Raw genomic sequence first — 24,280 nt, forward strand, 5'->3', positions numbered from 1 at the left:
GTGTGTGTGTGTGTGTGTGTGTGTGTGTGTGTGTGTGTTTGTGTGTGTGTGTGTGTGTGTGTGTGTGTGTGTGTGTGTGTGTGTGTGTGTGTGTGTGTGTGTGTGTTTGTGTGTGTGTTTGCCATCAAGTAATCAATTAGCCTAATTGAACTGTTTGGACTGAATGTATTTACAGCAGGAGACACACACACAAATCTAAATCATAAAGCAAATTAAAAAACAGTGATTCTCTAACAATGCTTTGGGATTTCCTAAAGTGGACTGAACCATCTATTTATTTAAAAATCACCTATATATTGTATATACTGTATATCATTTAATGCTGTTCATTTATGCATAAATCAAATCAAAAATATTCATAACCAATGCAAATCTGCACAGTCAAACCAAGTACAAACCATTACAAATACAACTGGTAAAGTATATGGTCAAAGTTAATTATATTCCAGATGTCTAGACAATCTAGCAGCATGGAAACTTAAATTAGACATATCATGCACAGAAAACATTCAATTGATACATTTAAGGATGGTATGGTTTTATAGTTTATTTTCTTTTGTACGTATGATCTTTTGCCATTTTATTTATTTATTTTTCATTTGATTTAATATACCCTTAATCGTCCCACAGAGGGGAAATGTACCTTCTGCATTTGACCCATCCTAGTGTTAGGAGCAGTGCCATTATGTACAGCGCCCGGGGAGCAGTGTAGGGAACGGTGCCTTGCTCAGGGACACCTCGGTAGCACTTGGTCTTTCGGGGACTTGAACCGGTGACCTTCCAGTTGCCAAGCCAAGTCCCTATGGACTTTTCCACCACTGCTTTTCCATTTGCTGTGTGATTTACATGGCATGTAGCCTTCTTCTGAGATCAATAAAGTATCAATGGATCTGTCCAAAAGCAGCACCCTAAACCTGACCAGTCATCGTTGCTTCATGAGAAGTTGAAGGTAAAACTCTGAGAACACTAAGCTTCAGGAGAAGGTGATGTAAGGTGTGATATGGTAAAGCATCAAACACATAAACACCTCTGCTAAACTGGTCAAGTCTAGCAACATCTGGTTAATTTCAGTCAGACAAACCAAGCCTAGTCTTTTTGGAAGTATAAGCAAAATGATCAGAGTAGCAGAACTCATGTTAACCAGACTAAGTATTAACCAAATAAATATCAAACCCCAAACCTGATCAGAAAGCCAATCCTCAGCCTGATCAGTCACGGTTAATAAGGTGTTTTAGGTGATGGAAGGTAGGAGAAAAATCCAGTGAAATTCACTAAACGCTGTTCAAAGTAGAAGCCAAGCCAGGACCGCAGCCTGGAACCTGCTGAAGCACAGTAGAAACCTTTGAGACCCAGAACAAGCCGCTTACAGCCTGCAGCTGATCTGATCTGCAGCCCGGATCAACCGAGATCCACCCGGCCAGACCCGATCCCTGCCGGGTTAGGATTTGTACAGCAGTAGACCAGGAGAACACTGAACAACTGAAACATTGACTTTAATTACTTACTTAATTAATGAGATTAGTTGAAAGCACTAATATTCAGTTTAAATAACAAATATTTGGTTCAACGTAATATTAATGTTTCAACTAACCTCATACATTTATATGACATGTGTTGACATAATACATTTAATTAAAGTCAAGGTTTCAGTTTTTTCAGTGAAGCAACAAATGTGTCAATTCTCGTTTGGTCTGCGGCAACCGGCACGCGCGCACACGCACACGCACACACACACACACACACACACACACACACACACACACACTTGATATCAGCATATGTTTTATTGGTTTGCGACTCACCTTGCGCTGCGGTGAGAGTAGCCAGCAGCCAGCAGAGCAGCAGCAGGTATAGACCTCCTGTCCCCCCTCTCCTCCGCTCCATCAGCCCCCAAACATCACCCATACATCCCAGCGAACCCGGCTCCATGCTGCCCCGCTCCGGTCCCGAACAGCCCGAGGAACCACCGGAACCACCACCCGCAGATCCTGCTGGTGTCTGGTTAAAAAGATCTTCGCACAACCCAAGTATCAATTCAAAATATATAATAAATAACAAAAAAGCAGGATGTTGAGTCAGGAGGATGAGGAGAGAGAGGGATGAAACAACCTCTCCTCTCCCCAAAACCTCCTTGGTCGGGGTTTGATCCCGAAAAGAAAAAAAGAGAAGAGAAATCCCAACAAGACACACCGCTGTTAGTTTCCTTCTGTCCGGGAGGAGGAATAAGTTCCAGGAACTATGCAGATAGAGGCTCCATTATTCAATCCCATTCACACTGATGCGAGGTGGGGTACAATCCACGCTGCCTTCCCGGAGGTCTGCTCCGTCTGCCGGGGAGGACTGATGGAGAGGCTCGGAAGAAGAGGAGGAGGAGTGTGGAAGGGAGGGTGCGAACACACTCTCTCTCTCTCTCTCTCTCTCTCTCTCCTCTCTCTCTCTCTCCTCTCTCTCTCCTCTCTCTCTCTCTCTCTCTCTCTCTCTCTCTCTCTCTCTCTCTCTCTCTCTTTCTCTCTCTCTCTGTGTCTCTCTGTGTCTCTCTCTCCCTCTCTCTCTTCTTTACAGCTGGAGAGAGAGGGAGGTGGAGAGGCTGAGCTACTGATCTACAGAGGCTGGAGGTAAAGCCCGGAGCTGGAGCTGGAGCAGAGCGGAGGAGAAGCTGGAGCCCGGCGGAGGAGGCGCAGCAGCGGGGGATAGATCAGCTGAACTCTGCTGCCCCCTCTGGCAATACCGGGAACTTAATCACATTTAGTAGAGGCCAGAGTCCCTTCATCAGAATGCTATTGGTAATGATTATACTAGATACTTTTTTACCAGAGGTGGTAGAAGTACGCAGATCTTGTACGAGTAAACGTACCAGAGTGTAGGAATACTCTGTTACAGTAAAAGTCCTGCATTCAAAATGTTCCTCAAGTGAAAGTAGGAAAGTATTCTCATCAAAATATAGTGAAAGTAGCGACAGTAAAAGTAGTCATTGTGCAGATTGGTCCATTTCAGAATAATATATATGATATGTTTTATAATGATTGATCATGAAAGTGTTCTCAAAGCTGGTAAAGGTGCAGCTAGTTTGAATGACTTTGTATACTGCAGGGTAGCTCAGGGTTGCCAACTTTGGGTACCTGGCTGGAGTGAGATTTTGGTATCATGGGTTTGATTACACATATGCGCACAAAATGACTGCTATCGTGTCAGTAGCGGGACCTTAGGATATATATATATACTGTACAAATACACAAAATTGGAAACAGACTATAAAGTGCACAAAGTTTCATTCACTATTGAAAGTCAAACACATGTTTGTTTCCACTGTTTTATTGTGTGCCTGTCGCGATAAGAATTAATTGACTTATCGTACGATAAATAAAAATGAACTCGATAAATTGCCATTTACATGAGGATGTGACTAGCAGTTTGAAAGGATGTATTTGAATTATTATTATATATTATCATTATGTCAGTGGTCTAAAATGGTCATACAACGGTGCCGACAATATTATCGTTTATCGCAATAATTTCCGGGAAAATGTATCCAACAAAATTAATTATCGTGAGAGGCCTATACATGAAACACACACACACGCACACACACACACACACATAAACAAATCTACAGACTTACTCCAAACTGCCAAATATATTAATTAACACACTCTCACTCTCATATACTCTTTGACTCTATTTTGGCCTAGTAGAACAATAAGCAGCAGACTTTTACTTTTTATCATTTCTACTGGATCTTAGATCTGCGCATGCGCAATACGGGTCGGCGGTGGCGGCTCCGGAGTATTTGTGTTGGGTAATCTATTGATTGATTGATTGATTGATTGAAAAGTTTATTAACAGCTTGTATATTGGGTACAGTACAGTACAGCTCAAAACATACAATTGTTAAGGGGATGCAGACCAGAGAAAGACTTTCGTCTTGTTTACATCAGGGTCCCCCATTTCCAATTCATCATGTCATTTAAGACATATAAGATATATTTGACATACAGATAGCTTATTTACAATTTACATACAGGTGGTTTTTTACATACAGATTGCTTGTTTACAATTTTCATTTTAGATTTCGTTCTAATACATCCTAACCGGACATTTAAGACATACCAAGTCTACAGATATACGTATGGTATGGTAGGGCTAACCCATACAGTGGTGGGGCTCAAGTCAGTATTTGCAATGTAATTACACACTCCCCTTGACAGTGAAACGAACGCCACGCGTGAGGTTTAGATTATTTCCGATCATTGCGTGACAACAGTTTTCAAAACCGTTTCTAGTCTTCGGTATTCTTGTTTTGGCGTGAGAATAGTTTGGGCAGCGTGAGAGCGTGAGATTGAGAGTGAAAGCGTGTGTCACACGCCAGATGCGTGAGAGTTGGCAACCAGCTTGTGAATTTACTCCAGGTGGAACTAAAGTCTGATTTAACACTTGATTAGATTTCACATCATTCATCCACATCTGTGAAGTAACTAAAGATATTAGATACATGTAGTGGGTCAAAGTACACCATTTACCTCTGAACTGTAGAGGAGTAGAAGTACACAGTAGCAAAACATTTAAATACTCAAGTAAAGTACAAGTACGCTAATTTACTAATTTAGTTACTTTACACAACCTGATCTCACCAGAATGCGTGACTCCACCACGACTCCTTAACACCGCATTGCGTGGTAGAGTCACGCATTCTGCTACATTTACGTGTCGGCACCACGCAAAAAAACCCAATGTAAAGTGAACGTCCCGCAGTGAGCTTTTATTCTATAAAACGTTTTTAAAATCTACTATATAGCTTGTAGTAACTCACGGGAGACTTCTTTTATTTTATTTGTATTCATAATCATTTTTATTTTTCGTCAGAATGTAAAAATTATATTAGTTACGAATTTTTGTTTTCAAAAAACAGTGTGTGTAATACAACTGTGATTTTTATTAAATTAGTTAGTTTTTAAGGAAGGCCAGAGCTTCAGCTGTGTCAAATAGATTGTTCCGTTTAGTTAACGTTATTTAAAAGATAATGATCATGTCCCCTTTATTGTATTACGAGCGTCCATTCCCATTGGATAACGGAGAATTTTACACCCGGAAGTAAGTATTCTCCTTACTGTCGATTGATTTTACAGTGATATCTGAACTACTCATCAACTCAAAAACACCAAATTATCCTTGTTAATTACACAACATTGATTGGTTTAAAATGTGTACAATGCTTTTGTATTTTCCCCCTTCGATTCGGAGAAACGAATATTTTTTCGGAGTTTTTGGATGGCAGAAGACACTACACTACCCAGAATCCTCAGCTATCGTTTGGGACTACACCATGTGCGACAAACCCCGTGATCAGTCCTCAAGCTCTGTGATTGGATGTTGGAGTGGCAGTGCGCGAATTTTACACGGAGCGTCAAAAAGCACCTTGAAATGGAATGAAACCCATCGACGGCACACTATTCAAAACAGGAATCGAACGTGTCCTATCCCCCCCCCCCTTAGGTCGCAGGCTCCTCCAATAGTGCAACACAATAAAACAGATACACAGAAGAAATAGTGCAATAAGAGTCTATATACAAGTTATTGGAATCTTTTTGATTCCAATCACTTGTTAGTTATTATTAGTTAAAGTTATTTAACCAGATAGAAGCATTGAGATACAATCTCATTTTCAATGCTGACCTGGCCAAGAAGGCAGCAACGTTACACATAACACATAACACACACATATAAAAGAGAACATAACTAAGAAAACAAAAGACAAAAAAGCAGTCACTACATTGTGAATATGATATATTAGATAAATAATTTCTAAGTAGCAGCCAGATGAATGTTATGGATGTTGTTTCTAAGTTCAGGTGTTTAATAGTCTTATGGCCTGTGGGATGAAGCTGTCCCTGAGTCTGGTGGTTTTAGTCCGGATGCTGCGGTACCGCCTGCCAGACGGCAGCAGACAGAACAGTTTGTGGCTGGGGTGATGGGGGTCTTTTATAATCCTGAGGGCTTTCTTTAAGGTTAACGTGGTGTTTTTACTGCACTACATTTATTTTAGTTACTTTACAGATTTGGATTAATGATGTGAAATATAAACAACCCTTAAATCAGACTTTAGTTACACCTGAGTAAAATTCAGTGAAGGTGATTGTCAAGTGCCAACAATCAGGAGAGATATTTGATAGTTGGTGCTTGAGAAGACTAAACATATATCTGCAGATCCGTATAAAGCATATTCATTACTCGTTATTCTCTAATTGTTAATTAAAGACTGTATATAATTGATATTTTGCACATCCCTTTCAAGATTTCAAGATTTTCAAAGGTTTATTGACATATCATATACACAACTACGGTGTAGTTATGCAATGAATGCAAAACTTGGGTCACAGCAGGTTCGTCAACAGTGCATTACAAGACATCTATCAATATGTGTGTACCTCCATAAACTGTCATATTCTGCACATGTATTATTCTATCTACATACATCTTATAAGAGTATAATAAATATGTATAATATCGGTTAAAATAAGTGCTTCAACATAGTTAACATTGCAGGAAAGTTGATTGTCAAGTTCCAAAACAAACCATGCAATATATTAGACGTTAAGTACTTTGTCAGGCTTAATAAGTATCTGTAGATAGATACCCCCAAAGCTTTTTTCTTATTTAAAAGAAGACCTTAGCCTAAAGTATTCTTTAATGTTTAAATAAAGCCTTATTAGTTTGTCTGTTTTGCACATCCTCCTATCCGGCACTAAACTGTGTTATTGTAGATATCACTTACAGTATTTTCTTGATATTTTCTATTTTCTATTTATATCATTGACCTTCTACTTTCCCACTATTTTGTATATACTCTTAATATTTAAATGTTTTCATCAAATATAACACATTCAAAAGTGCTTTACAAAAATGAAAGACATTAAGAAAAAGGCATTTTAAACAGTCATTAAAAAGCAACATAATCTACCTGCATTGCAATTACTCCAAACGTGTAATAACGTGCTTTAACCAGTAGGTGGTTTGGGTTAAAAAACTGTCAAGTTTAAAGTGTTAACAAAATAAAATATACTGCTGTTTCTGGTTTAGTTTACGACGGATATATTTAGTTTTTGTTTTTATATTTGTAACACAAAAGCGATGGAAAAACCCCACAGCAACACAGAAAAGATGGTCTTAACATGACCCAGCGGTCTAGTAGTTAATAAAAAACAATAATATCAAAACAGATTATTACTACTAACTTTATTGTGAAATTAAAACAGAACGGTAAAAGAATAGTTTCCGGTCTATTCTGATGCCCGATCTCTGTAGATAAATAAAGAACTACGATAGATGTGTAATATTTAATGCAGCCAAACCATTTATTACAATGCATTCATGTGATGACTTTCAAAGAGTAAAGCAAGCACTGCTGAATAAAGTATGATTTTATCTTTTACGAAACGTGTTTTTTCATATGGAATGCAGTTGGAGGTCAACCAATAACAGAGCTTGAGGACTGATCACGGGGTTTGTCAAGCTAAGCACATGGTGTAGTCCCAAACGATAGCTGAGGATTCTGGGTAGTGTAGTGCCATCCAAAAACTCCGAAAAAATATTCGTTTCTCCTAATCGAATACAAAAGCATTGTACACAATTTAAACCAATCAATGTTGTGTAATTAACAAGGATAATCTGGTGTTTTTGAGTTGATGAGTAGTTCAGATATCACTGTAAAATCAATCGACAGTAAGGAGAATACTTACTTCCGGGTGTAAAATTCTCCGTTATCCAATGGGAATGGACGCTCGTAATACAATAAAGGGGACATGATCATTATCTTTTAAATAACGTTAACTAAAGGGAACAATCTATTTGACACAGCTGAAGCTCTGGCCTTCCTTAAAAACTAACTAATTTAATAAAAATCACAGTTGTATTACACACAATGCACTGTTTTTTGAGAACAACAATTCGTAACTAATGTAATTTTTACATTCTGACCAAAAATAAAAATTATTATGAATACAAATAAAATAAAAAAAGACTCCCGTGAGTTACTACAAGCTATAAAGTAGATTTAAAAAATGTTTTATAGAATAAAAGCTCACTGCGGGACGTTGTAGAAATGCGTGTGTGCACCACGACAAAGGAGCCTCAGTCACTTTACATTGGGTTTTTTTGCGTGGTGCAGACACGTAAATGGAGCAGAATGCGTGACTCCACCACGCAATGCGGTGTTAAGGAGTCGTGGTGGAGTCACGCATTCTGGTGAGATCAGGTTGACTTTACACCACTGGTTTGACCTTATTAATCTTTATTTAACTAGATTAGAATAAGAGTGTATGGAAGCCCATTTCCACCAAGAAAATAAAATAAAATTGTAAAATGGTGTAAAAACCAAAACCAAAAATGATCTTGGTGTAAGAGCCATTTCTGTGCACTATTATTTTTGGTAAATGTTTATTGTGGCAGGGGTGTGTGGTTAGAGCGCCGGCTGCTGGAGTGATGCTGGTTTGGCCGGAGACCAGACAGCTGATCAGAATCAGGTAATCAGTCACTCGGTTAGTCCTTTTTGTTGGTGCTGCTGGAGTTGCAGGACCTGTAGAGGCAGTGTTGTTGTTATTAGCCTTTTATTTTGTTTGTCTGTTTGCCAATCAGGGAATAATTATGGTACACTGAAAAAAACGGGGAGTAAGATTTACTTAGGAACATCGAGGTAAGAAAACGCACGCAGAAAACCTAAGTACATTTAACAACGTATATTTCAAATAGCTTCTACTTACAGTTAAGAAGTGTTTGTTACTAAAGGCACTTAAGTAAACGTTACTGTCACACTCAGTTTTGTAAGTACATTTTATTTACTATTGTATAGTAGATTTTACTTAAGAGCATGTGCATCTTATTAGAACAAATCTCCAGTAAAAAATATTTGGCTTTTCAGGTTATTTTTACTTGCTATCCTTATCTTTCATTTAATAAATATGTAGGTAATATTTAAATATAATTATTAAGTAACATCAAATGCAATTCTTATTCAATAAAACAGTTTTACACTTTTCAAACAACACTATTCTGCCCCCGCAGCGGGGCAGACAGACAACAGGAAGAACACTCGGCTTCAGAAGTTCCGTTTTAAAGTTTTACTCAGAAAGCACTGTACAACTGGACACACAAGAACATGTACATTCATTTCAAGCATAGCAATCATTTAACATATCATACATTTCACGCGTGTGTTAACAACCATATAATAAACGATGCGTTAGCTTCATGCTAACCCCTATGGGAAATTACATTGAAAGGCTAGCGGTTAGCATACATCGTTGCAACAATGAATTCACAGCAATATTTCCACCATTTAACAAACATACTCTTCATTAACAATGTTGAAACCACAGAGCATAGAAACACTTACAGGCATGTTTTCTTAGACAACAATGCAGAGTAAAAACGTGCATCTGAATAGAGACTTTGCATATGACGTCACGTTACCCGTGACGTCAGCGCAACTGCCATACTGGAGTACCAAAACAGACACTGTAATACGTCATACCTGTTCAATGTTTGTTTTGTACCTACCGGACATACAATGGTTAACTTCTGTGCCATTGTTGGCTGCGGCAACAGAGGTGATCGAAACAGGGGGCCGAAGTCATTTTACAGGCTGCCGGCGGTTATTATAACACACCAGGGTGAAGCAACACATGAACTTTCAAAGCGTCGCCAGGAAAAATGGCTCAATAGGATCGGACGGGAGGATCTCAAACCATCCAACCACAACTATAGCCTACTCGCGTTTCTGGGGATCATTTCACGTCAGGTAAGTGTCGGGTTTTACATACAAACATTCAAAATGAACATATAACCCACGTACTAAGACATGGATCTTAACAAGGAAATAGGAATCCTGGAGTCTGTCATCGATCGACATATCAGATTGTGGAGTATCTACAAAGTAAAGTCATCCCTTGGTCATCTTCACACCAGTCTGTCAATCCCCTGCAGTGCTTCGTTTAACTGTAATTTAAAGTAATTCCTCCCCCTACTGGCCATTTGATTATATGTAAACAGTAAAGGCTGTACAGTCCCTGGCACCTTTTCAGAGGCTTTTGGTTTCCTCAATTATTTGTCATGTTCCAATGTCTTGACACCAGCATTTTAAATACATCTAAAGTCTGACTTGTCCTGTCAAAAGAGGTCACATTTGTATTAATTAACAGTTCACCCAGGATATAACTGACCTACAAGTGGCACTTTTTGACAAAAATCATCCTGACTGGGCACCGTCTGTCAAATTGGGCCACGAGAAAATTACAGCACCTTCCCCTGCTACACATGCCAGGTATAAACGCGCCAGAAAAAGGTCATCCATCACTACTTGATCTCTACAGCATGGTGTCTGATATACCATCTTTAGAAGAGCCCACACTAGTCCTGGGAGCCACTGGGGAAGAAGAAGGACTGATTGAACCAGAGACTGGCACTGCAACTCAGACTGATTAAGCTTGGGTAAATACATTTTGAAAAAAACAATTGAAAGGGCAAAGTATTATATTTATTACAGGTTTCCAATTTACCCAGTGAAAAACAAGTACATGCTTCTTTAACTGTAAGCTGCAGAGATCACCTCACATAACAGAGATAGATTAACATTGTGTTCATATTACAGTTTTTTTCAATGCTAAAACACATTGTTTGAAAGCAGGGCTTATTTTCTCAAAACACTAAACACAATTCACAAAACCATACACACAAAGTGCAAAACACCTCATATATACTGCAGACTTAAGCACTGCACCCAGAACTACAGAAACACTTACCAAAACCAAACTGTTGCACCAAATGGCGCACACTTCATTCATAGTACAAGACATTTTGTAAAACCAACTACACACCATCGTGCTCAAGCACACTGTTTCATGGCGTTTGATAGAGAATTCTGCAAATAAAGATTGTTCAAGTCTCAAATATGTGCAGAAACACAAATATCCTGTTGTTATACTTTTACTTTTCAAAAAGTGGAAAGTTGAATTGCAAATTGGTGCAGAGCTGAACATGTGTTTAGAGTTTTGGATATTTGAGCTGAGGTTTTGCTCTTTGAGTGTCAGTTTAAATAATGATGATTTGTGTGTCATTTTAGTGTGCACAACTTGTTTTGATTGTTACACTACATTACATTTAGCTGAGGCTTTTATCCAAAGCGACTTACAATAAGTGCGTTCGACCAACAAAATACAAACTTGAAGAAAATAGAATCATATAAGTACATCAGGTTTCATAGAGCAAAAACATTTCAAGTGCTACTCAACTGACTGAGTTGATAAGCCAGCCCTTTATTAGTATATAAGTGCTTTGTTAATAGTTCTATCGCTCGAGGTGGAGTCGAAAGAGATGAGTTTTTAGTTTGCGCCGGAAGATGTGCAAGCTATCTGCTGTCCTGATTTCAATGGGGAGCTCATTCCACCATCTTGGAGCCAGGATAGCAAACCCACGTGTTTTTGCCGATGGGAACTTGGGTCCCCCTCGCAGCGAGGGCGCAACGAGTCGTTTCGCTGATGCAGAGCGTAGTGCACGCGCTGGGGTGTACGGTTTAACCATGTCCTGGATGTAGGAAGGGCCAGATCCATTCGCAGCATGGTAAGCAAGTACCAGTGTCTTGAAGTGGATTCTAGCAGTTACCGGAAGCCATTGAAGCGAGCGGAGGAGCGGCGTGGTGTGGGAGAATTTAGGAAGGTTGAAAACCAGACGAGCCGCTGCATTCTGGATGAGCTGCAGAGGTCGGATGGCACATGCAGGTAGACCAGCCAGGAGGGAGTTGCAGTAGTCTAGGCGTGCGATGACGAGAGCCTGGACCAGAACCTGAGTCGCTTTCTGGGTCAGCTGGGGACGTATCTTCCTGATGTTGTAAAGCGTGTATCTGCAGCAACGGGTTGTAGCAGCGATGTTTGCATTGAAGGACAGGTTGTTATCTAGGATCACACCCAGATTCCTTGCAGTCTGAGTCGGGGAAACAACAGAGGTGCCGTGTACTTACATGTTCTTTATATAGATTGGATGTAAAAGAAACAACTTCAATCAAATAAATATATACACTGTCATTCAGATTGATTAGTACTTATGTTTCTTTTGAGAGGGGACGCCTTTTCCTGGGTAACTGTCTTGGCATCACGTATCCGTATAGATGTTTCTATGTAGAAAAGGAGAGATGCAACATGGGTACATGTTGATCCCAAACCAGCCTTGCCGTTGCAGTTAGCTGTGATGACTGCACCATCCTTCTTCATCAGTACCCACAGACATGTTGGCGGCAGCCCAATACTCTGAGAATGCAATACCTGAAAAATAAAATACAAAGATATTATTGGATTGTTGACTATTTAGAACCACCTTGTCATATGCTAGGTAGCACATAACAGAAGCTGACAACCAAGAATAGGTTCACAACTTTTGGAATTTAAATATATTGCAATATATAATAAAGCTTTATTTAGCCCTTTTCATAAAGCACGTGTAGCTCAAAGTGCTTTACAATCACAAGTTAAAAATAAACCACGAGAAATTCCCCTCAGATCAGATGTTAAGACCTTTACAGGTACATAGCAACAACATATATATACATATAACATTTTAAAAGGTTAAGAGACACGAGGAGGTGAAAGGTATGATAATACAAATACATAATAAGACACAAGACTAAGTTAATTGATGCAACAATATAAAACCCTATAAAATAAAGTAAACATATAGATATAGGTACAACAAAAATAAAAGCTGGTGTTTAAAAATGTCCACTGATATTTCTTGGTAGCGTAGTCGTGGATAAAAGCAGCCTCACCCATTTTATTTTGGGGGACTTTAGGGATATTTAAAAAGCCAGCTGAAGAGGACCTCAAGAAATATTTACTTACTTTTCCAGCTATTACAGCCACATCTCCTTGATATGCAACGCAAACGTCGCGGATCCACCCGGATGTGAACTCTTTATGTGCATCGAGTCCTTTGTACGCCTTCATTTCCTCCATGGTGTACAATGGAATAGACGAAAGAACCAGGTAGTTCACGATATCACAGTAGGAAAGTGAAGGCCATGAATTTATATCGGTGCTGTAATCCTTAACGGGAATCAAATAAGGGTCCACCGAACCAATCGACGTACATTTTTCTCTGTAAACGGTCTTATCCTCCGGGTATAGTGATTCGTAGTAGCCTTTCATTTTTGCCATTTTTGAACGCTGCCGCCAGTAGAGTGGTACTCCAAGATGTCTGACGCGAAATCCCGTGACGTCATTAGGAAGCCTCTATACAAGAGACGAGTTCTGCATAACTACGGCAACACTGAAAGTACAATACATAACTCAAAGCACTGTAATTACCATTTGTACCCACTAGGTGTCCTTTTGACCTAAACAACAGGGCAACACAAACATATTTATTTGTGTTCTGTTGTCTGATACAAGCCATGATTAATCTACAGTTTACAATGATTTTAACAAATACTGCACATACATCTGTTAAATTCAACAAAGCAGGCACAGAAACACATTGATATACTGTCACTCAGAGGTCCAAGGAGTATCCGGCCCTTTACTTAAGTAAACATATTCATACCACACTGTAAGAATACTCTATTAAAAGGGAAAGTCTGGTAATTAAAAAGTTATTTAAGTAAGAGTATAATTAGCTAAATGCTGTTTGAGTATTACATGTAAAAAAGTACCCTGTAGTGATTGTAGTAACCCTTGAGAAGGTAATAGCTCAAGGATTTCTAACAATATTTGCATTTTTTTGTAAATTAAAAAACAGAACCGTATACTTGATACACTCTATATAAGATAGTGAAGCACATAGTACAATATTTCCCTTTGATTTGTAGTGGAGTGTAAAGTGCAACGAAAAGAACATTCTCAAGTACCTCAACATTACACCACTGCTTCTGCAAAAATGTGGACTTTCAAGAGAAATCTTGAGGAAATTAAGTTTAAGAAAGATGTTTGCAAACGACAGAAACGTATTTCAACTTTGATGTGTTACTTAAGTTCATTGCATGGATGATGTCCGTGAGCAGAAGGCAGGCGTTCACCCTCATCCCTCGATGGAGATGGACACGTTGGGAGGTGTGGTGTCTTCTTTTGCTGAACTTCATGGGGGACATGGAGCTTCACGACACACTCAGCATAGTCCTTTTTCCACGATAACTTTGCCTCCATCCTGTCAAAATATGTAAATCAGTGTTAACATAGAATACTGTAAACCTTTCTGTGAATTTACTAAAACTGATTGGGTTGAGTTAGCTATTTAATTTAGTGTTCAAGTAGACATGTTCTTTTTAAGCAGAGGGGATGGGGTAAGCTTCAAAGGCTTTATTATCTTATGCAGTAGCTACAGTGTGGATATGGGAATTTATATTAACTCTTATTTGTTACGGTCAAATTATGTAAGGAAGCTCAGTTCATTAAATGTTTGCCTTGTTCCCAACAGGAAGTAAACCTGATTAAATCATTGGGTTCTACAAGCTCAAACCAGTGCCATATTGAGAGAAGAGTTGTGACATCTCCGTTCACTCCAATGGACCAGTTTTTTTACAACAATGGCGGATCGTGGAGCCTTCAATAGTTCCCCGGAAGTTAGCTTGCCGCTGACTTCCGGGGGAACTGTATTGATAGTTCCACGATCTGCGGCTAGCAGCGCAGTAGAGTTGCAGCATAATAGAACGTTCGTGATGGACTTTTAAAGGTAAGAAGACGTTTAAAGATTTATATTGCGGATATTATCTGCACATCTGAGTCAACACACGTTAACCATGAACAGCCTATTAATCCGTTATCCTAATGTTATTTCAACCCAACGTTGTAGAATTAGAGAAAAAGGGCTTCTAAACGTGATTTTGTTTGTGGGGTGGAGGAATATAATATTAGTTAAATATAACATTGGGGCACGTGTGATTGTAATGAGTGGAGGTGGAGAAATTACGATCTCCATTTTGGAGTAGGCCTACAAGCTAGTATAATAAAGTTAACATTACACAATAATAAGGAAGAGAGCTATGTGTGTGATACATCGCTATTGATATGCATTTAGAGTGGATATTTGAGACTTCCAAACAGTAAACAAAAAGATAACTTATGGGTGAGTGTTTTTAGTGTATTCTGTTGATTATTACCTGTCTATTATGTTGCAGCTCAGCTGATTTTGAAATGATGGCAAAGGGAGAGGGACCTAAGTGAGAGTGAAAACACAAGGTACGTTTAATACTACTGTTGTATATAAGTAAGCATACTAAACATGTATTCTATCACTGTATTATATAAGTAATCTTGTTAGTGTATATTAATAACCTACTGTATGGCAGGTGGAGGGGCAGTGATGTTACAAGTGGAGGGGCAGTGATGTTACAGGTGGAAGAACAGGGATGTTGGCTGGGTGCTGGCAGGTGGAGGAGCAGTGGTGCTGGCAGGTGGAGGGGCAATGGTTAGTCCAAATATTTCCATTGCAACGACTAATGGGTTTGATAGCAGCTGTGGATTTTTTTGGGGGTTGCTGGATGTTGAAGCTTGGCTCTTTTTGGATTGGCTCTTGCTTCCAAGATGGCCATCTTTTAAGGTTTTTTTTTCCCTGTCATTTCGGATTTGTTTTGCCTCGATTATCAGCCTCAGCCGTATGAATCTTCTAATGATTTTGTCTTGTACTCCACAGCATGACGGAAGCCTGCTGGAGAGTGCCTGAGCTTCTTTCTACAAGACACCCACTGCATTGGGGAGCTGCATGAGGGAGGAACCAGTCTTGCTCCTAAATAGTTCCTCAATTTGGTGAATGAAGTCAAAGGCTTCTTGGTAGTTTTGTAACCTGTTGGTCCGGCAGCAAAGCACATTTTAAAGCCTTCTTAATTGTCTCATTGCTCCATTTCATCCCCTTTGTGGTAAGTCTGCCCAATGCCTTAAGTTGGTCTTTTGAAAACGTTTTCTTAAGTTTGTTCTCCCTAATTAGGGCCCGAGCACAGAGCGCTAGGACCCGACGGCGTCCTAGCACGAAGTGCGAGGAAACCTATTGTTATTGGTGGTATTATTATTATTATTAGGGCCCGAGCATGGAGCGCTAGGACCCAACGGCGTCCTAGCACGAAGTGCGAGGAACCTATTGTTATTGGTGGAATTATTATTAGGGCCCGAGCACGGAGCGCTAGGACCCAACGGCGTCCTAGCACGAAGTGCGAGGAACCTATTGTTATTGGTGAAATTATTATTAGGGCCCGAGCACGGAGCGCTAGGACCCAACGGCGTCCTAGCACGAAGTGCGAGGAAACCTATTGTTATTGGTGGTATTATTATTATTATTTTTAGTCGCCATCTTTCCTGTTTTTGAGGCCTTTAGGATACTTCAAAAGTTGTATAATTTTGCACGGACGCCAGAACCGGTAACAATTGCAACATTCTGGAGTCAATGGGTTAAAATATTCCAACATGCTCGCTAGCGCCACCTATCAAAATCCCATTTCGGCATACATTTACAAAGTCGCACCGTAACTCCAAATGACCTGACATTTTGTACACATATCCGGGTGGACCTGCTCTACAAATAATCCTCTTGGAACCCTAAGCTCAGCCTACATTTTTTTTCTTCTAAATTAGCATAATGTTCAAAACAGTGAAATATTCACTTAAATTTCAATTTTATTTTTTTTTACGCTAAACTTGGTGTACAGCATCCATGGAAGGTCACACACATTACCCTAGGAGATGAGCATGTTCAAATGATAAATATTTCCGCCATGAATTAAAACGTACTCGCAAAAAGGTGGGGCTTAGAAATAAATGCTCATAACTCATCAACAATGTATCCATTCACCACACATTTTGGTAGATAGGTTCAGTCTGTCTTGGGGAATAGGCACACAAAAGTATTTTCATTTTGGACTATAGGGGGCGCCAAAAACACCACCAATTTATAACTGAAGAACTGATGGACGAATTATTATTTATTTTTTCTACACATACTCTGGGGGTGACTACGAACTGAGATTGAAAGTGTCGCAACAAATGCAGAATGTGGGCGTGGCCTATGCATTCTTTTTAAATGGCATATACACTGAACAAAAATATAAACGCAACACTTTTGTTTTTGCTCCCATTTTTCATGAGATGAACTCAAAGATCTAAAACATTTTTTATATACACAAAATAACCATTTCTCTCAAATATTGTCGAAACGAGCGGGACCGCCTCCGGCCAACGGGTCGTCCTGTCCACCATGGTGAGGAGGTAGGAAAAGCCATGAGAGGAGGGCAATGGACCAACCAGGTCGATGTTGACGTGGTCAAACCTCCTCTCAGGCACCAGGAAACGCTCCAATCAATCAATCAATCAATCAATGTTTATTTATATAGCCCAATATCACAAATGTTACATTTGTCTCAGTGGACTTTACAGTTTGTACAAAATATCAGTATGACAATATTGATATCCAAAGGGGCCTTCGTGTGGCGGTGCACCTTAGCGCGCTGACATGCCACGCACTCACCAGCCCAAGTCCTCACGTCCTTTTTCAGCCCATGCCAGACGAACTTCGCGGCCACCAAGCGCACCGAAGGCTTAACACCGGGGTGTGATAGTCCGTGCACTGCCTCGAACACAGAGCGCCTCCAGCTGGCGGGAACGACTGGCTGCGACAGGCCTGTGGAGACGTCACACAGGAGGGTAACGCCCGCGTCGCCGAACACCACGTCCTCCAAGCGCAGCCCCGCGCCCTCCACCTTCAGAGCCTGGACGCCGGGGTCTGTGACCTGGTCCGCCGCCATGCGAGTATAGTCCAGGCCCAACTGGACGGCTCCGATGACGACTCTGGAGAGGCAATCTGCAACCAGGTTCGACTTGCCAGCCACGTGCTTAATGTCTGGTGAACTTAGAGATGTAGGAAAGCTGCCGCTGCTGACGTGCCGACCAAGGCTCCGCCACTTTAGACATGGCGAAAGTGAGTGGCTTATGGTCGACAAATGCCGTAAACTCCCGGCCTTCCAGCATGAAACGGAAGTGCCGCACGGCCAAATAAAGACCCAGGAGCTCACAGGCAAAAGCGCTGTACCTGCGTTCTCTGGGCGTCAGCTGGCGGCTGAAAAAGGCGAGCAGCTGCCAAGCGCCCTCCACCCACTGCTCGTGCACCGCGCCGACCGTGTAGTCCGATGCGTCCGTGGTGATGGAGATGGGAGCCGTAGATGATGGGTGTGCCAGCAAAGCCGCCTGAGCCAACGCGGTTTTGACCTCAGCAAAAGCGACGTCCGCCTCTGCCGTCCAGTCAATCGCCTGGACGGGGGTCTTGCCCTTCAATGCTTCATACAGCGGCCGCATGTTGTGTGCGGCCCGGGCGATGAAACGGTGGTAGTAGGTCACCATCCCCAGAAACTCACGGAGTGACCAGGCTGTGAGCGGGCGAGGAAAAGCCGCAACAGCCTCCACCTTCGCCGGCAGAGGTGCCGCACCGCCCTTGGTGACGCGGTGCCCCAGGAAATCAATGTCAGACACCCCGAACTGGCACTTTGCAGGATTGATGATTAATCCGTGTTCGTTGAGCCGCATGAAAAGGGCTCGGAGGTGGGACAGGTGCTCCTGCACTGAAGCGCTGGCGACGAGTATGTCGTCGAGGTAGACAAACACAAATGGCAGATCCCGCAGCACCGAATCCATCAGGCACTGGAACGTCTGAGCAGCATTCTTGAGTCCAAAAGGCATCCGCAGGAACTCAAAAAGTCCAAAAGGCGTTATCACTGTTGTCTTGGGAATGTCCAGAGGGTGCATGGGCACCTGGTGGTATCCACGCACCAGGTCCACCTTGGAAAACACCCCCGTACCGGCCAGATGCGCCGAAAAGTCCTGAATGTGCGGCACCGGATAGCGGTCAGGCGTAGTGGCGTCGTTGAGTCAACGGTAATCCCCGCACGGGCGGAACCCGCCGTTTGGTTTGGGGACGACGTGCACGGGGGAAGCCCAAGGACTGTCGGAGCGGCGGACAATGCCTAGGCGCTCCATGGTTGCGAACTCCGCCCTCGCTACAGCCAGCTTAGAAGGGTTCAACCGCCGGGCCCTGGCATAGACAGGAGGCCCCTCGGTAGTGATGTGGTGCTCCACGCCATGCTTAGTGGTAAGCGCAGAGAAGGTGGGCAGCGACAGGTCTGGAAACTCGGCCAACAGTCTGAGAAACGTGTCTGCCCCCGACAGCGAGCCCGACAGCCTCGCTGCCAAGTGTGCACACGAGGGAAGAAAACATTAAGGCATCAACCAAATGCCTATTCTTAACGTCCACTAAGAGTCCATGAGCACACAAAAAATCCGCTCCGAGGAGGGGAAAAGAAATGTCCGCTGTCACAAAATCCCAGCTGAAACGCTGTCCTCCGATGCACAGACACATTGGCCTCACGCCGTACGTGTGAATGGGACCGCCGTTAGCCGTCGTCAATCGCGGTCCGTGCCCACCCCGGGTGACGTCTTCACTCGACGCTGGAACTACGCTCCGTTGAGCGCCCGTGTCACACAGAAACAGGCTCCCCGAAACGCTGTCGCTGACGAAGAGGAGCCTGCACGTGCTGCCGACGCTCAGGGCCACTACTGAGCGCCGGCCCCTCCGTTTTCCGGGGGTTTGTAGCAGCACGGGGCGATGCATTTCTTCGCCATTGTCCCGAAACGTGCGTGGTAAAAGCACTCTCCGGTGTCTCCACGCCGGCTCGATACAGCCGTGTCCTGCCTCCGCCACGCTTTCTTGACTGCAGATGGGCCGCTGAGCGTCGTGGCTAACGTCTCTGCGATCCGCTTCCTCAGCCAAGGCACGGGGCTCCGTGACAGGCGTGTTGGCCAGCGCCGTCTGGACGCGGGGAGGCAAGTGACGCAGGAAAATCTCCGTGAATAAAATCTGGGGATCTTCCCCCCCTAGCAGATTTAGCATTTTCTCCATTAGCTGGGAAGGCTTGCTGTCTCCTAGGCCTTGAATGTCAAGTATCTCTCCTTAGCAGATAAGTTAAATGTCTTAAGGAGAAGGGCCTTAATCGCCTCATATTTGCCATGGTGTGGGGGGTCTGTGATAAATCCCACCAACCTGGACGACGTGGAGCTCCCCAGCGCTGCTACCACATGGTAGTATTTCAGGTCCCCGTCACGGACCTGTCGGCAGGCGAAATGTGCCTCCACGTGTGTGAACCATGCCTCCGCGGCGTGCTCCCAGAATTCCGGCAGCTTTATGAAAACATCGCGCTCAGCCATGTTCGTTAATTTTCCGGAAACTTTATCTGAAAAGTCAGGGTCACCATTGTAGTGCCGTGAAAAGAGAGTCAGAGGCGGTGTATTAAGAATAGAGTTCCAATCTTTATTATCTATTAATATCAGAGAGGTTAACACATGCACTGCTCTCCATGTGTGATCTGCATTGAGGGAATTACATCACAAAAGTGTCAGTTTCTTCTCTTACCTATATTTCAGTTTTTGTATTTTCAGATTAAGATTGACAAGCTCAACATTTCAACTATGTTGTATGAATTAATAATAGTAAATAATTGTTTATTACAAAAATAAACAATAGTTTTGCAAAATATTACAATTTTGTAATGTCCTTGACTTCCATGTGGTGCCATATTTTAGCTAAACAAGGTCTCATGCCTACTTTTTGTCAAAAACGTCAACCCTGTTACATTTTTTCAAGGAAATTCCTAGTAATTATTTATATGTTGTGCCTGAGGTGGGAAAATGTAAGTAGTCTACTACCAGATGTTATGACCAAACATTTTGGTTTCATTTTTCAAAGATATAAAGACCCAAAAGGCACCCGATTCAGAGAATACTCAGAATTCCGTATACTGTAAGTACTTAATTATAATTAAGTACACAAATGAAATCACCCGTCTCTTCAGAGAGCGACAGGTGACCTGTGCAGCAACACATTTCAATCAATATTTGTCAATACTAAGAGCTGCTAGATTGTGCTGCTGTAATGGAATATGTAAGGAGAATAAGAACATACCATGTGGTCCAGCTGGAGTTTCATCTGCCTCCTGATCCCTGCCTCTGTCCCACTTTCTGATACTTCATCTTTATTCCTCACATATATTTATTCTTCTTCACTAATGTCTTCATCTCCTCCTCTTCCTCCTGCTCTGACCCTCCTGGTCTCTTCATCTCCTCCTCTTCCTCCTGCTCTGACCCTCCTGGTCTCTTCAGTGAACTCTCTTTTCCTTTTCCTCTTTCTGTTCATCCTGATCACTTCTCATATGTCTTTTTGTCGTTGTTGAATCACTCCTATACTCTGGCCTGCAAGAGTCTACTTGTGAAAAGCACTGGTACAAATGCTTGTATAACTTTACACGTTAGGGCCGTGTAGCCTAGCTAATATGTATCATATCATAAATATAACATCAGAAAGTATTGATCAAGCGCACACAGGCAGCTGTGTTTGGATCCAGTTTTTACGGTAAAGGATGTATCCTGGTTTCATTGATCTGGCCTCATGGCTGTGATGTGTAGTTTACGTGGATTTAATAGTAGGCTACCGCGTAGTTTAGCAAAGTGATCGATCTCCCAGCTAACGCTGTCTGCGTAGTATTTTGTAACGTAACGCCCCAAACAGCGCCCGTCTGTTAAACGCTATCGATTCAAACTAAAGCGTTTTATTAATATTTAGTTTCAAGCTCTCGTCCTTAGTTAAAACAAAACTAGTGGAAAGGGAAATGCTCCAAGGGGAAGCTGATCCATAGGTGCTGGGACAGCTCGCTCCCTCTCTGCAGCGGTGTGAGCCGCGGGCTGTGTGAACGCCGCTCCGCAGTTTAATGCAGGGCCGTAGCTGCGTTTTTAACGGGCCTAAAATGATATTTAAAATGATTCACTTTTAACTAATGTAATGCTTGTTTTGTTGCTTGAGAAGCTTGTGGAAATAGTGTAGGTTTGTTTTAGTACAGTTTTAGGGAAACAAAAGTTAGGGGGGCAGCTGGGGGGGAAAGGCTCTACAGTGGGGGGGGGCAGCTGCCCCCCCCCCTTGCCCCCCGTAGATCCGCCCCTGGTCTCAGGGCATCTTAATATTTAAAAACCTATTAATGTGTTATACCAGATTAACGAGAAGAATCTCAGCTAACTGACGATACGAACCATTTTTACCGAAACAAAACACAAGTCTCACAAGAAGCGTTAGCATTAGCCCTTAGCTAAAACGGGCAGATGCTACTTCCGGTGCTAACTAGCAAAAACGATCTTTACAACTTAATAATTTCTGCACAAACTACATATCATCTGAAAGCTGATACTCCACAGATTATTTTTTTATAAGTATCATCACTGCACGACAAGAACGAACTGAGCTAGCAGCCAGAACAGAGAAGAAAAAAAACAACAGTTTTCAAAACCATAACAATAATTATGTCTTACCGTTGCTGTTTTGTGATCAAAGCTCGTGTTTCAAGGGAATAAAAACACTGTTTAAGGTTAATCCAATGTCTATTAGTCACTTTAGAATTGTTCCTGATAATCTATCATTACATTCATGGCAGCAGAGTAGGTATAAAGTTTCGCAGTCCCGAGCTAATGCTGTCTCACGTGCTGTTTACGCAAACCTCTCTCTACTTGACGTAAGTGTTTAGAGGGACTTACTCACTGTCACTCGATTCTATTGGCTCTAACGGTTCAGAAAAGGTATCAGTCACCCAAATCGACCAATGGGTTTCAAATATATGATCCTGCGTGGTATAAACTACGCCCGCTCCGGCTCCATTACGCATTACGCAGCAAGACCGCAGCAGGACAGCACCACAGCCCCACAGCACGCAGCGACGATAGCAGGTAACAGGAAACCGAGCACATTTCAAGGACGTTAATTTCTTTGCTTTTAGATCTTTTTCTTGTGTATCCTCTTTCCATTTTAGCAAATAATGGCAGCCAGAAGGGAGAGCTTCACCACCGAGCTGGTGCTAGAGATGCTAGCTGACGATAGCGGGGCTATGATCATACCAGATGACTCTTCGTCGGATGATGAAGATCTCCTCCAGCCAGACCTGGATCCGGACAGTAGTGACTCGGATGTTGAACTTCCACCACGGGAAAGGTATGTAATCTCTCTGTTTTTATATATTACTTATGTGTTTGGTGGAACTGCGTCACAGTGCTAGCTTAGCCAAGAAGCTACAGGAATGATTAGGCAAAATGCTAAATAGTGTAACTTGTCTTTTTGGAGTTACATTTTCTAAATGAATGGCCAGTGAATGAATATATACATGTGTTTACTTATTTATTTGGTGTAATATTATTCATTTATAGTCCAATATTATCCTTTTTATATTACTTTTGTGTTTGGTGGAACTGCATCACAGTGTTAGCTTAGCCAACAGGAATGATTAGCCAAAATGCTAAATAGTGTTACTTGTCTTTTTGGAGTTACATTTTCTAAATGAATGGCCTGTGAATGAATATATATATATATATATATATATATATATATATATATGTGTTTACTTATTTATTTGGTGTAATATTATTCATTTATAGTCCAATATTATCCTTTTTATATATTACTTTTGTGTTTGGTGGAACTGCATCACAGTGTTAGCTTAGCCAATAAGCTACAGGAATGATTAGGCAAAATGCTAAATAGTGTTACTTGTCTTTTTGGAGTTACATTTTCTAAATGAATGGCCAGTGAATGAATATACATGTGTTTACCTATTTATTTGGTGTAATATTATTCATTTATAGTCCAATATTATCCTATAAGTATAAGCCAGTGAATTAATCTAATCTCTTTGTTTTTCCACATTTGTTAGATGAGGAGTGACCCCAGCAGGACAAAGCCACACACCCAGAAGACTTTCAGGGAGCAGCTTGCTGCAGAATTGTTGGAGTTTGCTGAAGGCCCTGCTGAAGGCCCTGCACCTCCACCACCCCCTCCTCCACCACTCACATACATGCCCGAGTATTATGGGGAAGATGCCACCAAGGTCAGGAAGAACTGCAGGAGGGGCCTAGATGCTGGACTCAAAAGGGTGAAGACACCTGTGTACTGCAGGAAGTGCCAGGTCCCTCTGTGCTTCACTGTCAAAAATAACTGTTTCAGGGAGTGGCACGACCTAAATACTGGAACATTCAGGTAGGTATAAAGTTCAGGTAGGTATAACGTTTTGCGAGTGTTTATTTAAAAAACAAATACTTTCAATATACCTAGTGTGATTTTGAAGGTGTGTGTGGTTGAGAGGGGGAGAAAAACAACTAGAGAATGCAATTCCTGAAGAAATTGCTAGTGGGAATGCTTTATGCTGAAAAGCTGACGCTGAACAGCTATGCTGAAATGTAATGTGTAA

The 24,280-nt window shown here is 41.8% G+C and overlaps 1 protein-coding gene across 1 annotated transcript in view; it reads right to left on the bottom strand.

Moving 5' to 3' along the window:
• The window catches only part of LOC117557425 (netrin receptor DCC-like), a 171,370-nt gene extending 169,044 nt beyond the window's left edge, over positions 1–2,326 (bottom strand). The window contains exon 1 of the mRNA XM_034233258.1: positions 1,803–2,326. Coding sequence (XP_034089149.1) covers positions 1,803–1,929 — 127 coding nt within the window. The 5' untranslated portion in view covers positions 1,930–2,326. The remainder of the gene's footprint in view (positions 1–1,802) is intronic.
• Positions 2,327–24,280: the final 21,954 nt, after the last annotated feature.

The sequence above is a fragment of the Gymnodraco acuticeps genome, unplaced genomic scaffold (assembly GCF_902827175.1).
Source record: "Gymnodraco acuticeps unplaced genomic scaffold, fGymAcu1.1, whole genome shotgun sequence".
NCBI classification, from domain to species: Eukaryota; Metazoa; Chordata; class Actinopteri; order Perciformes; family Bathydraconidae; genus Gymnodraco; species Gymnodraco acuticeps.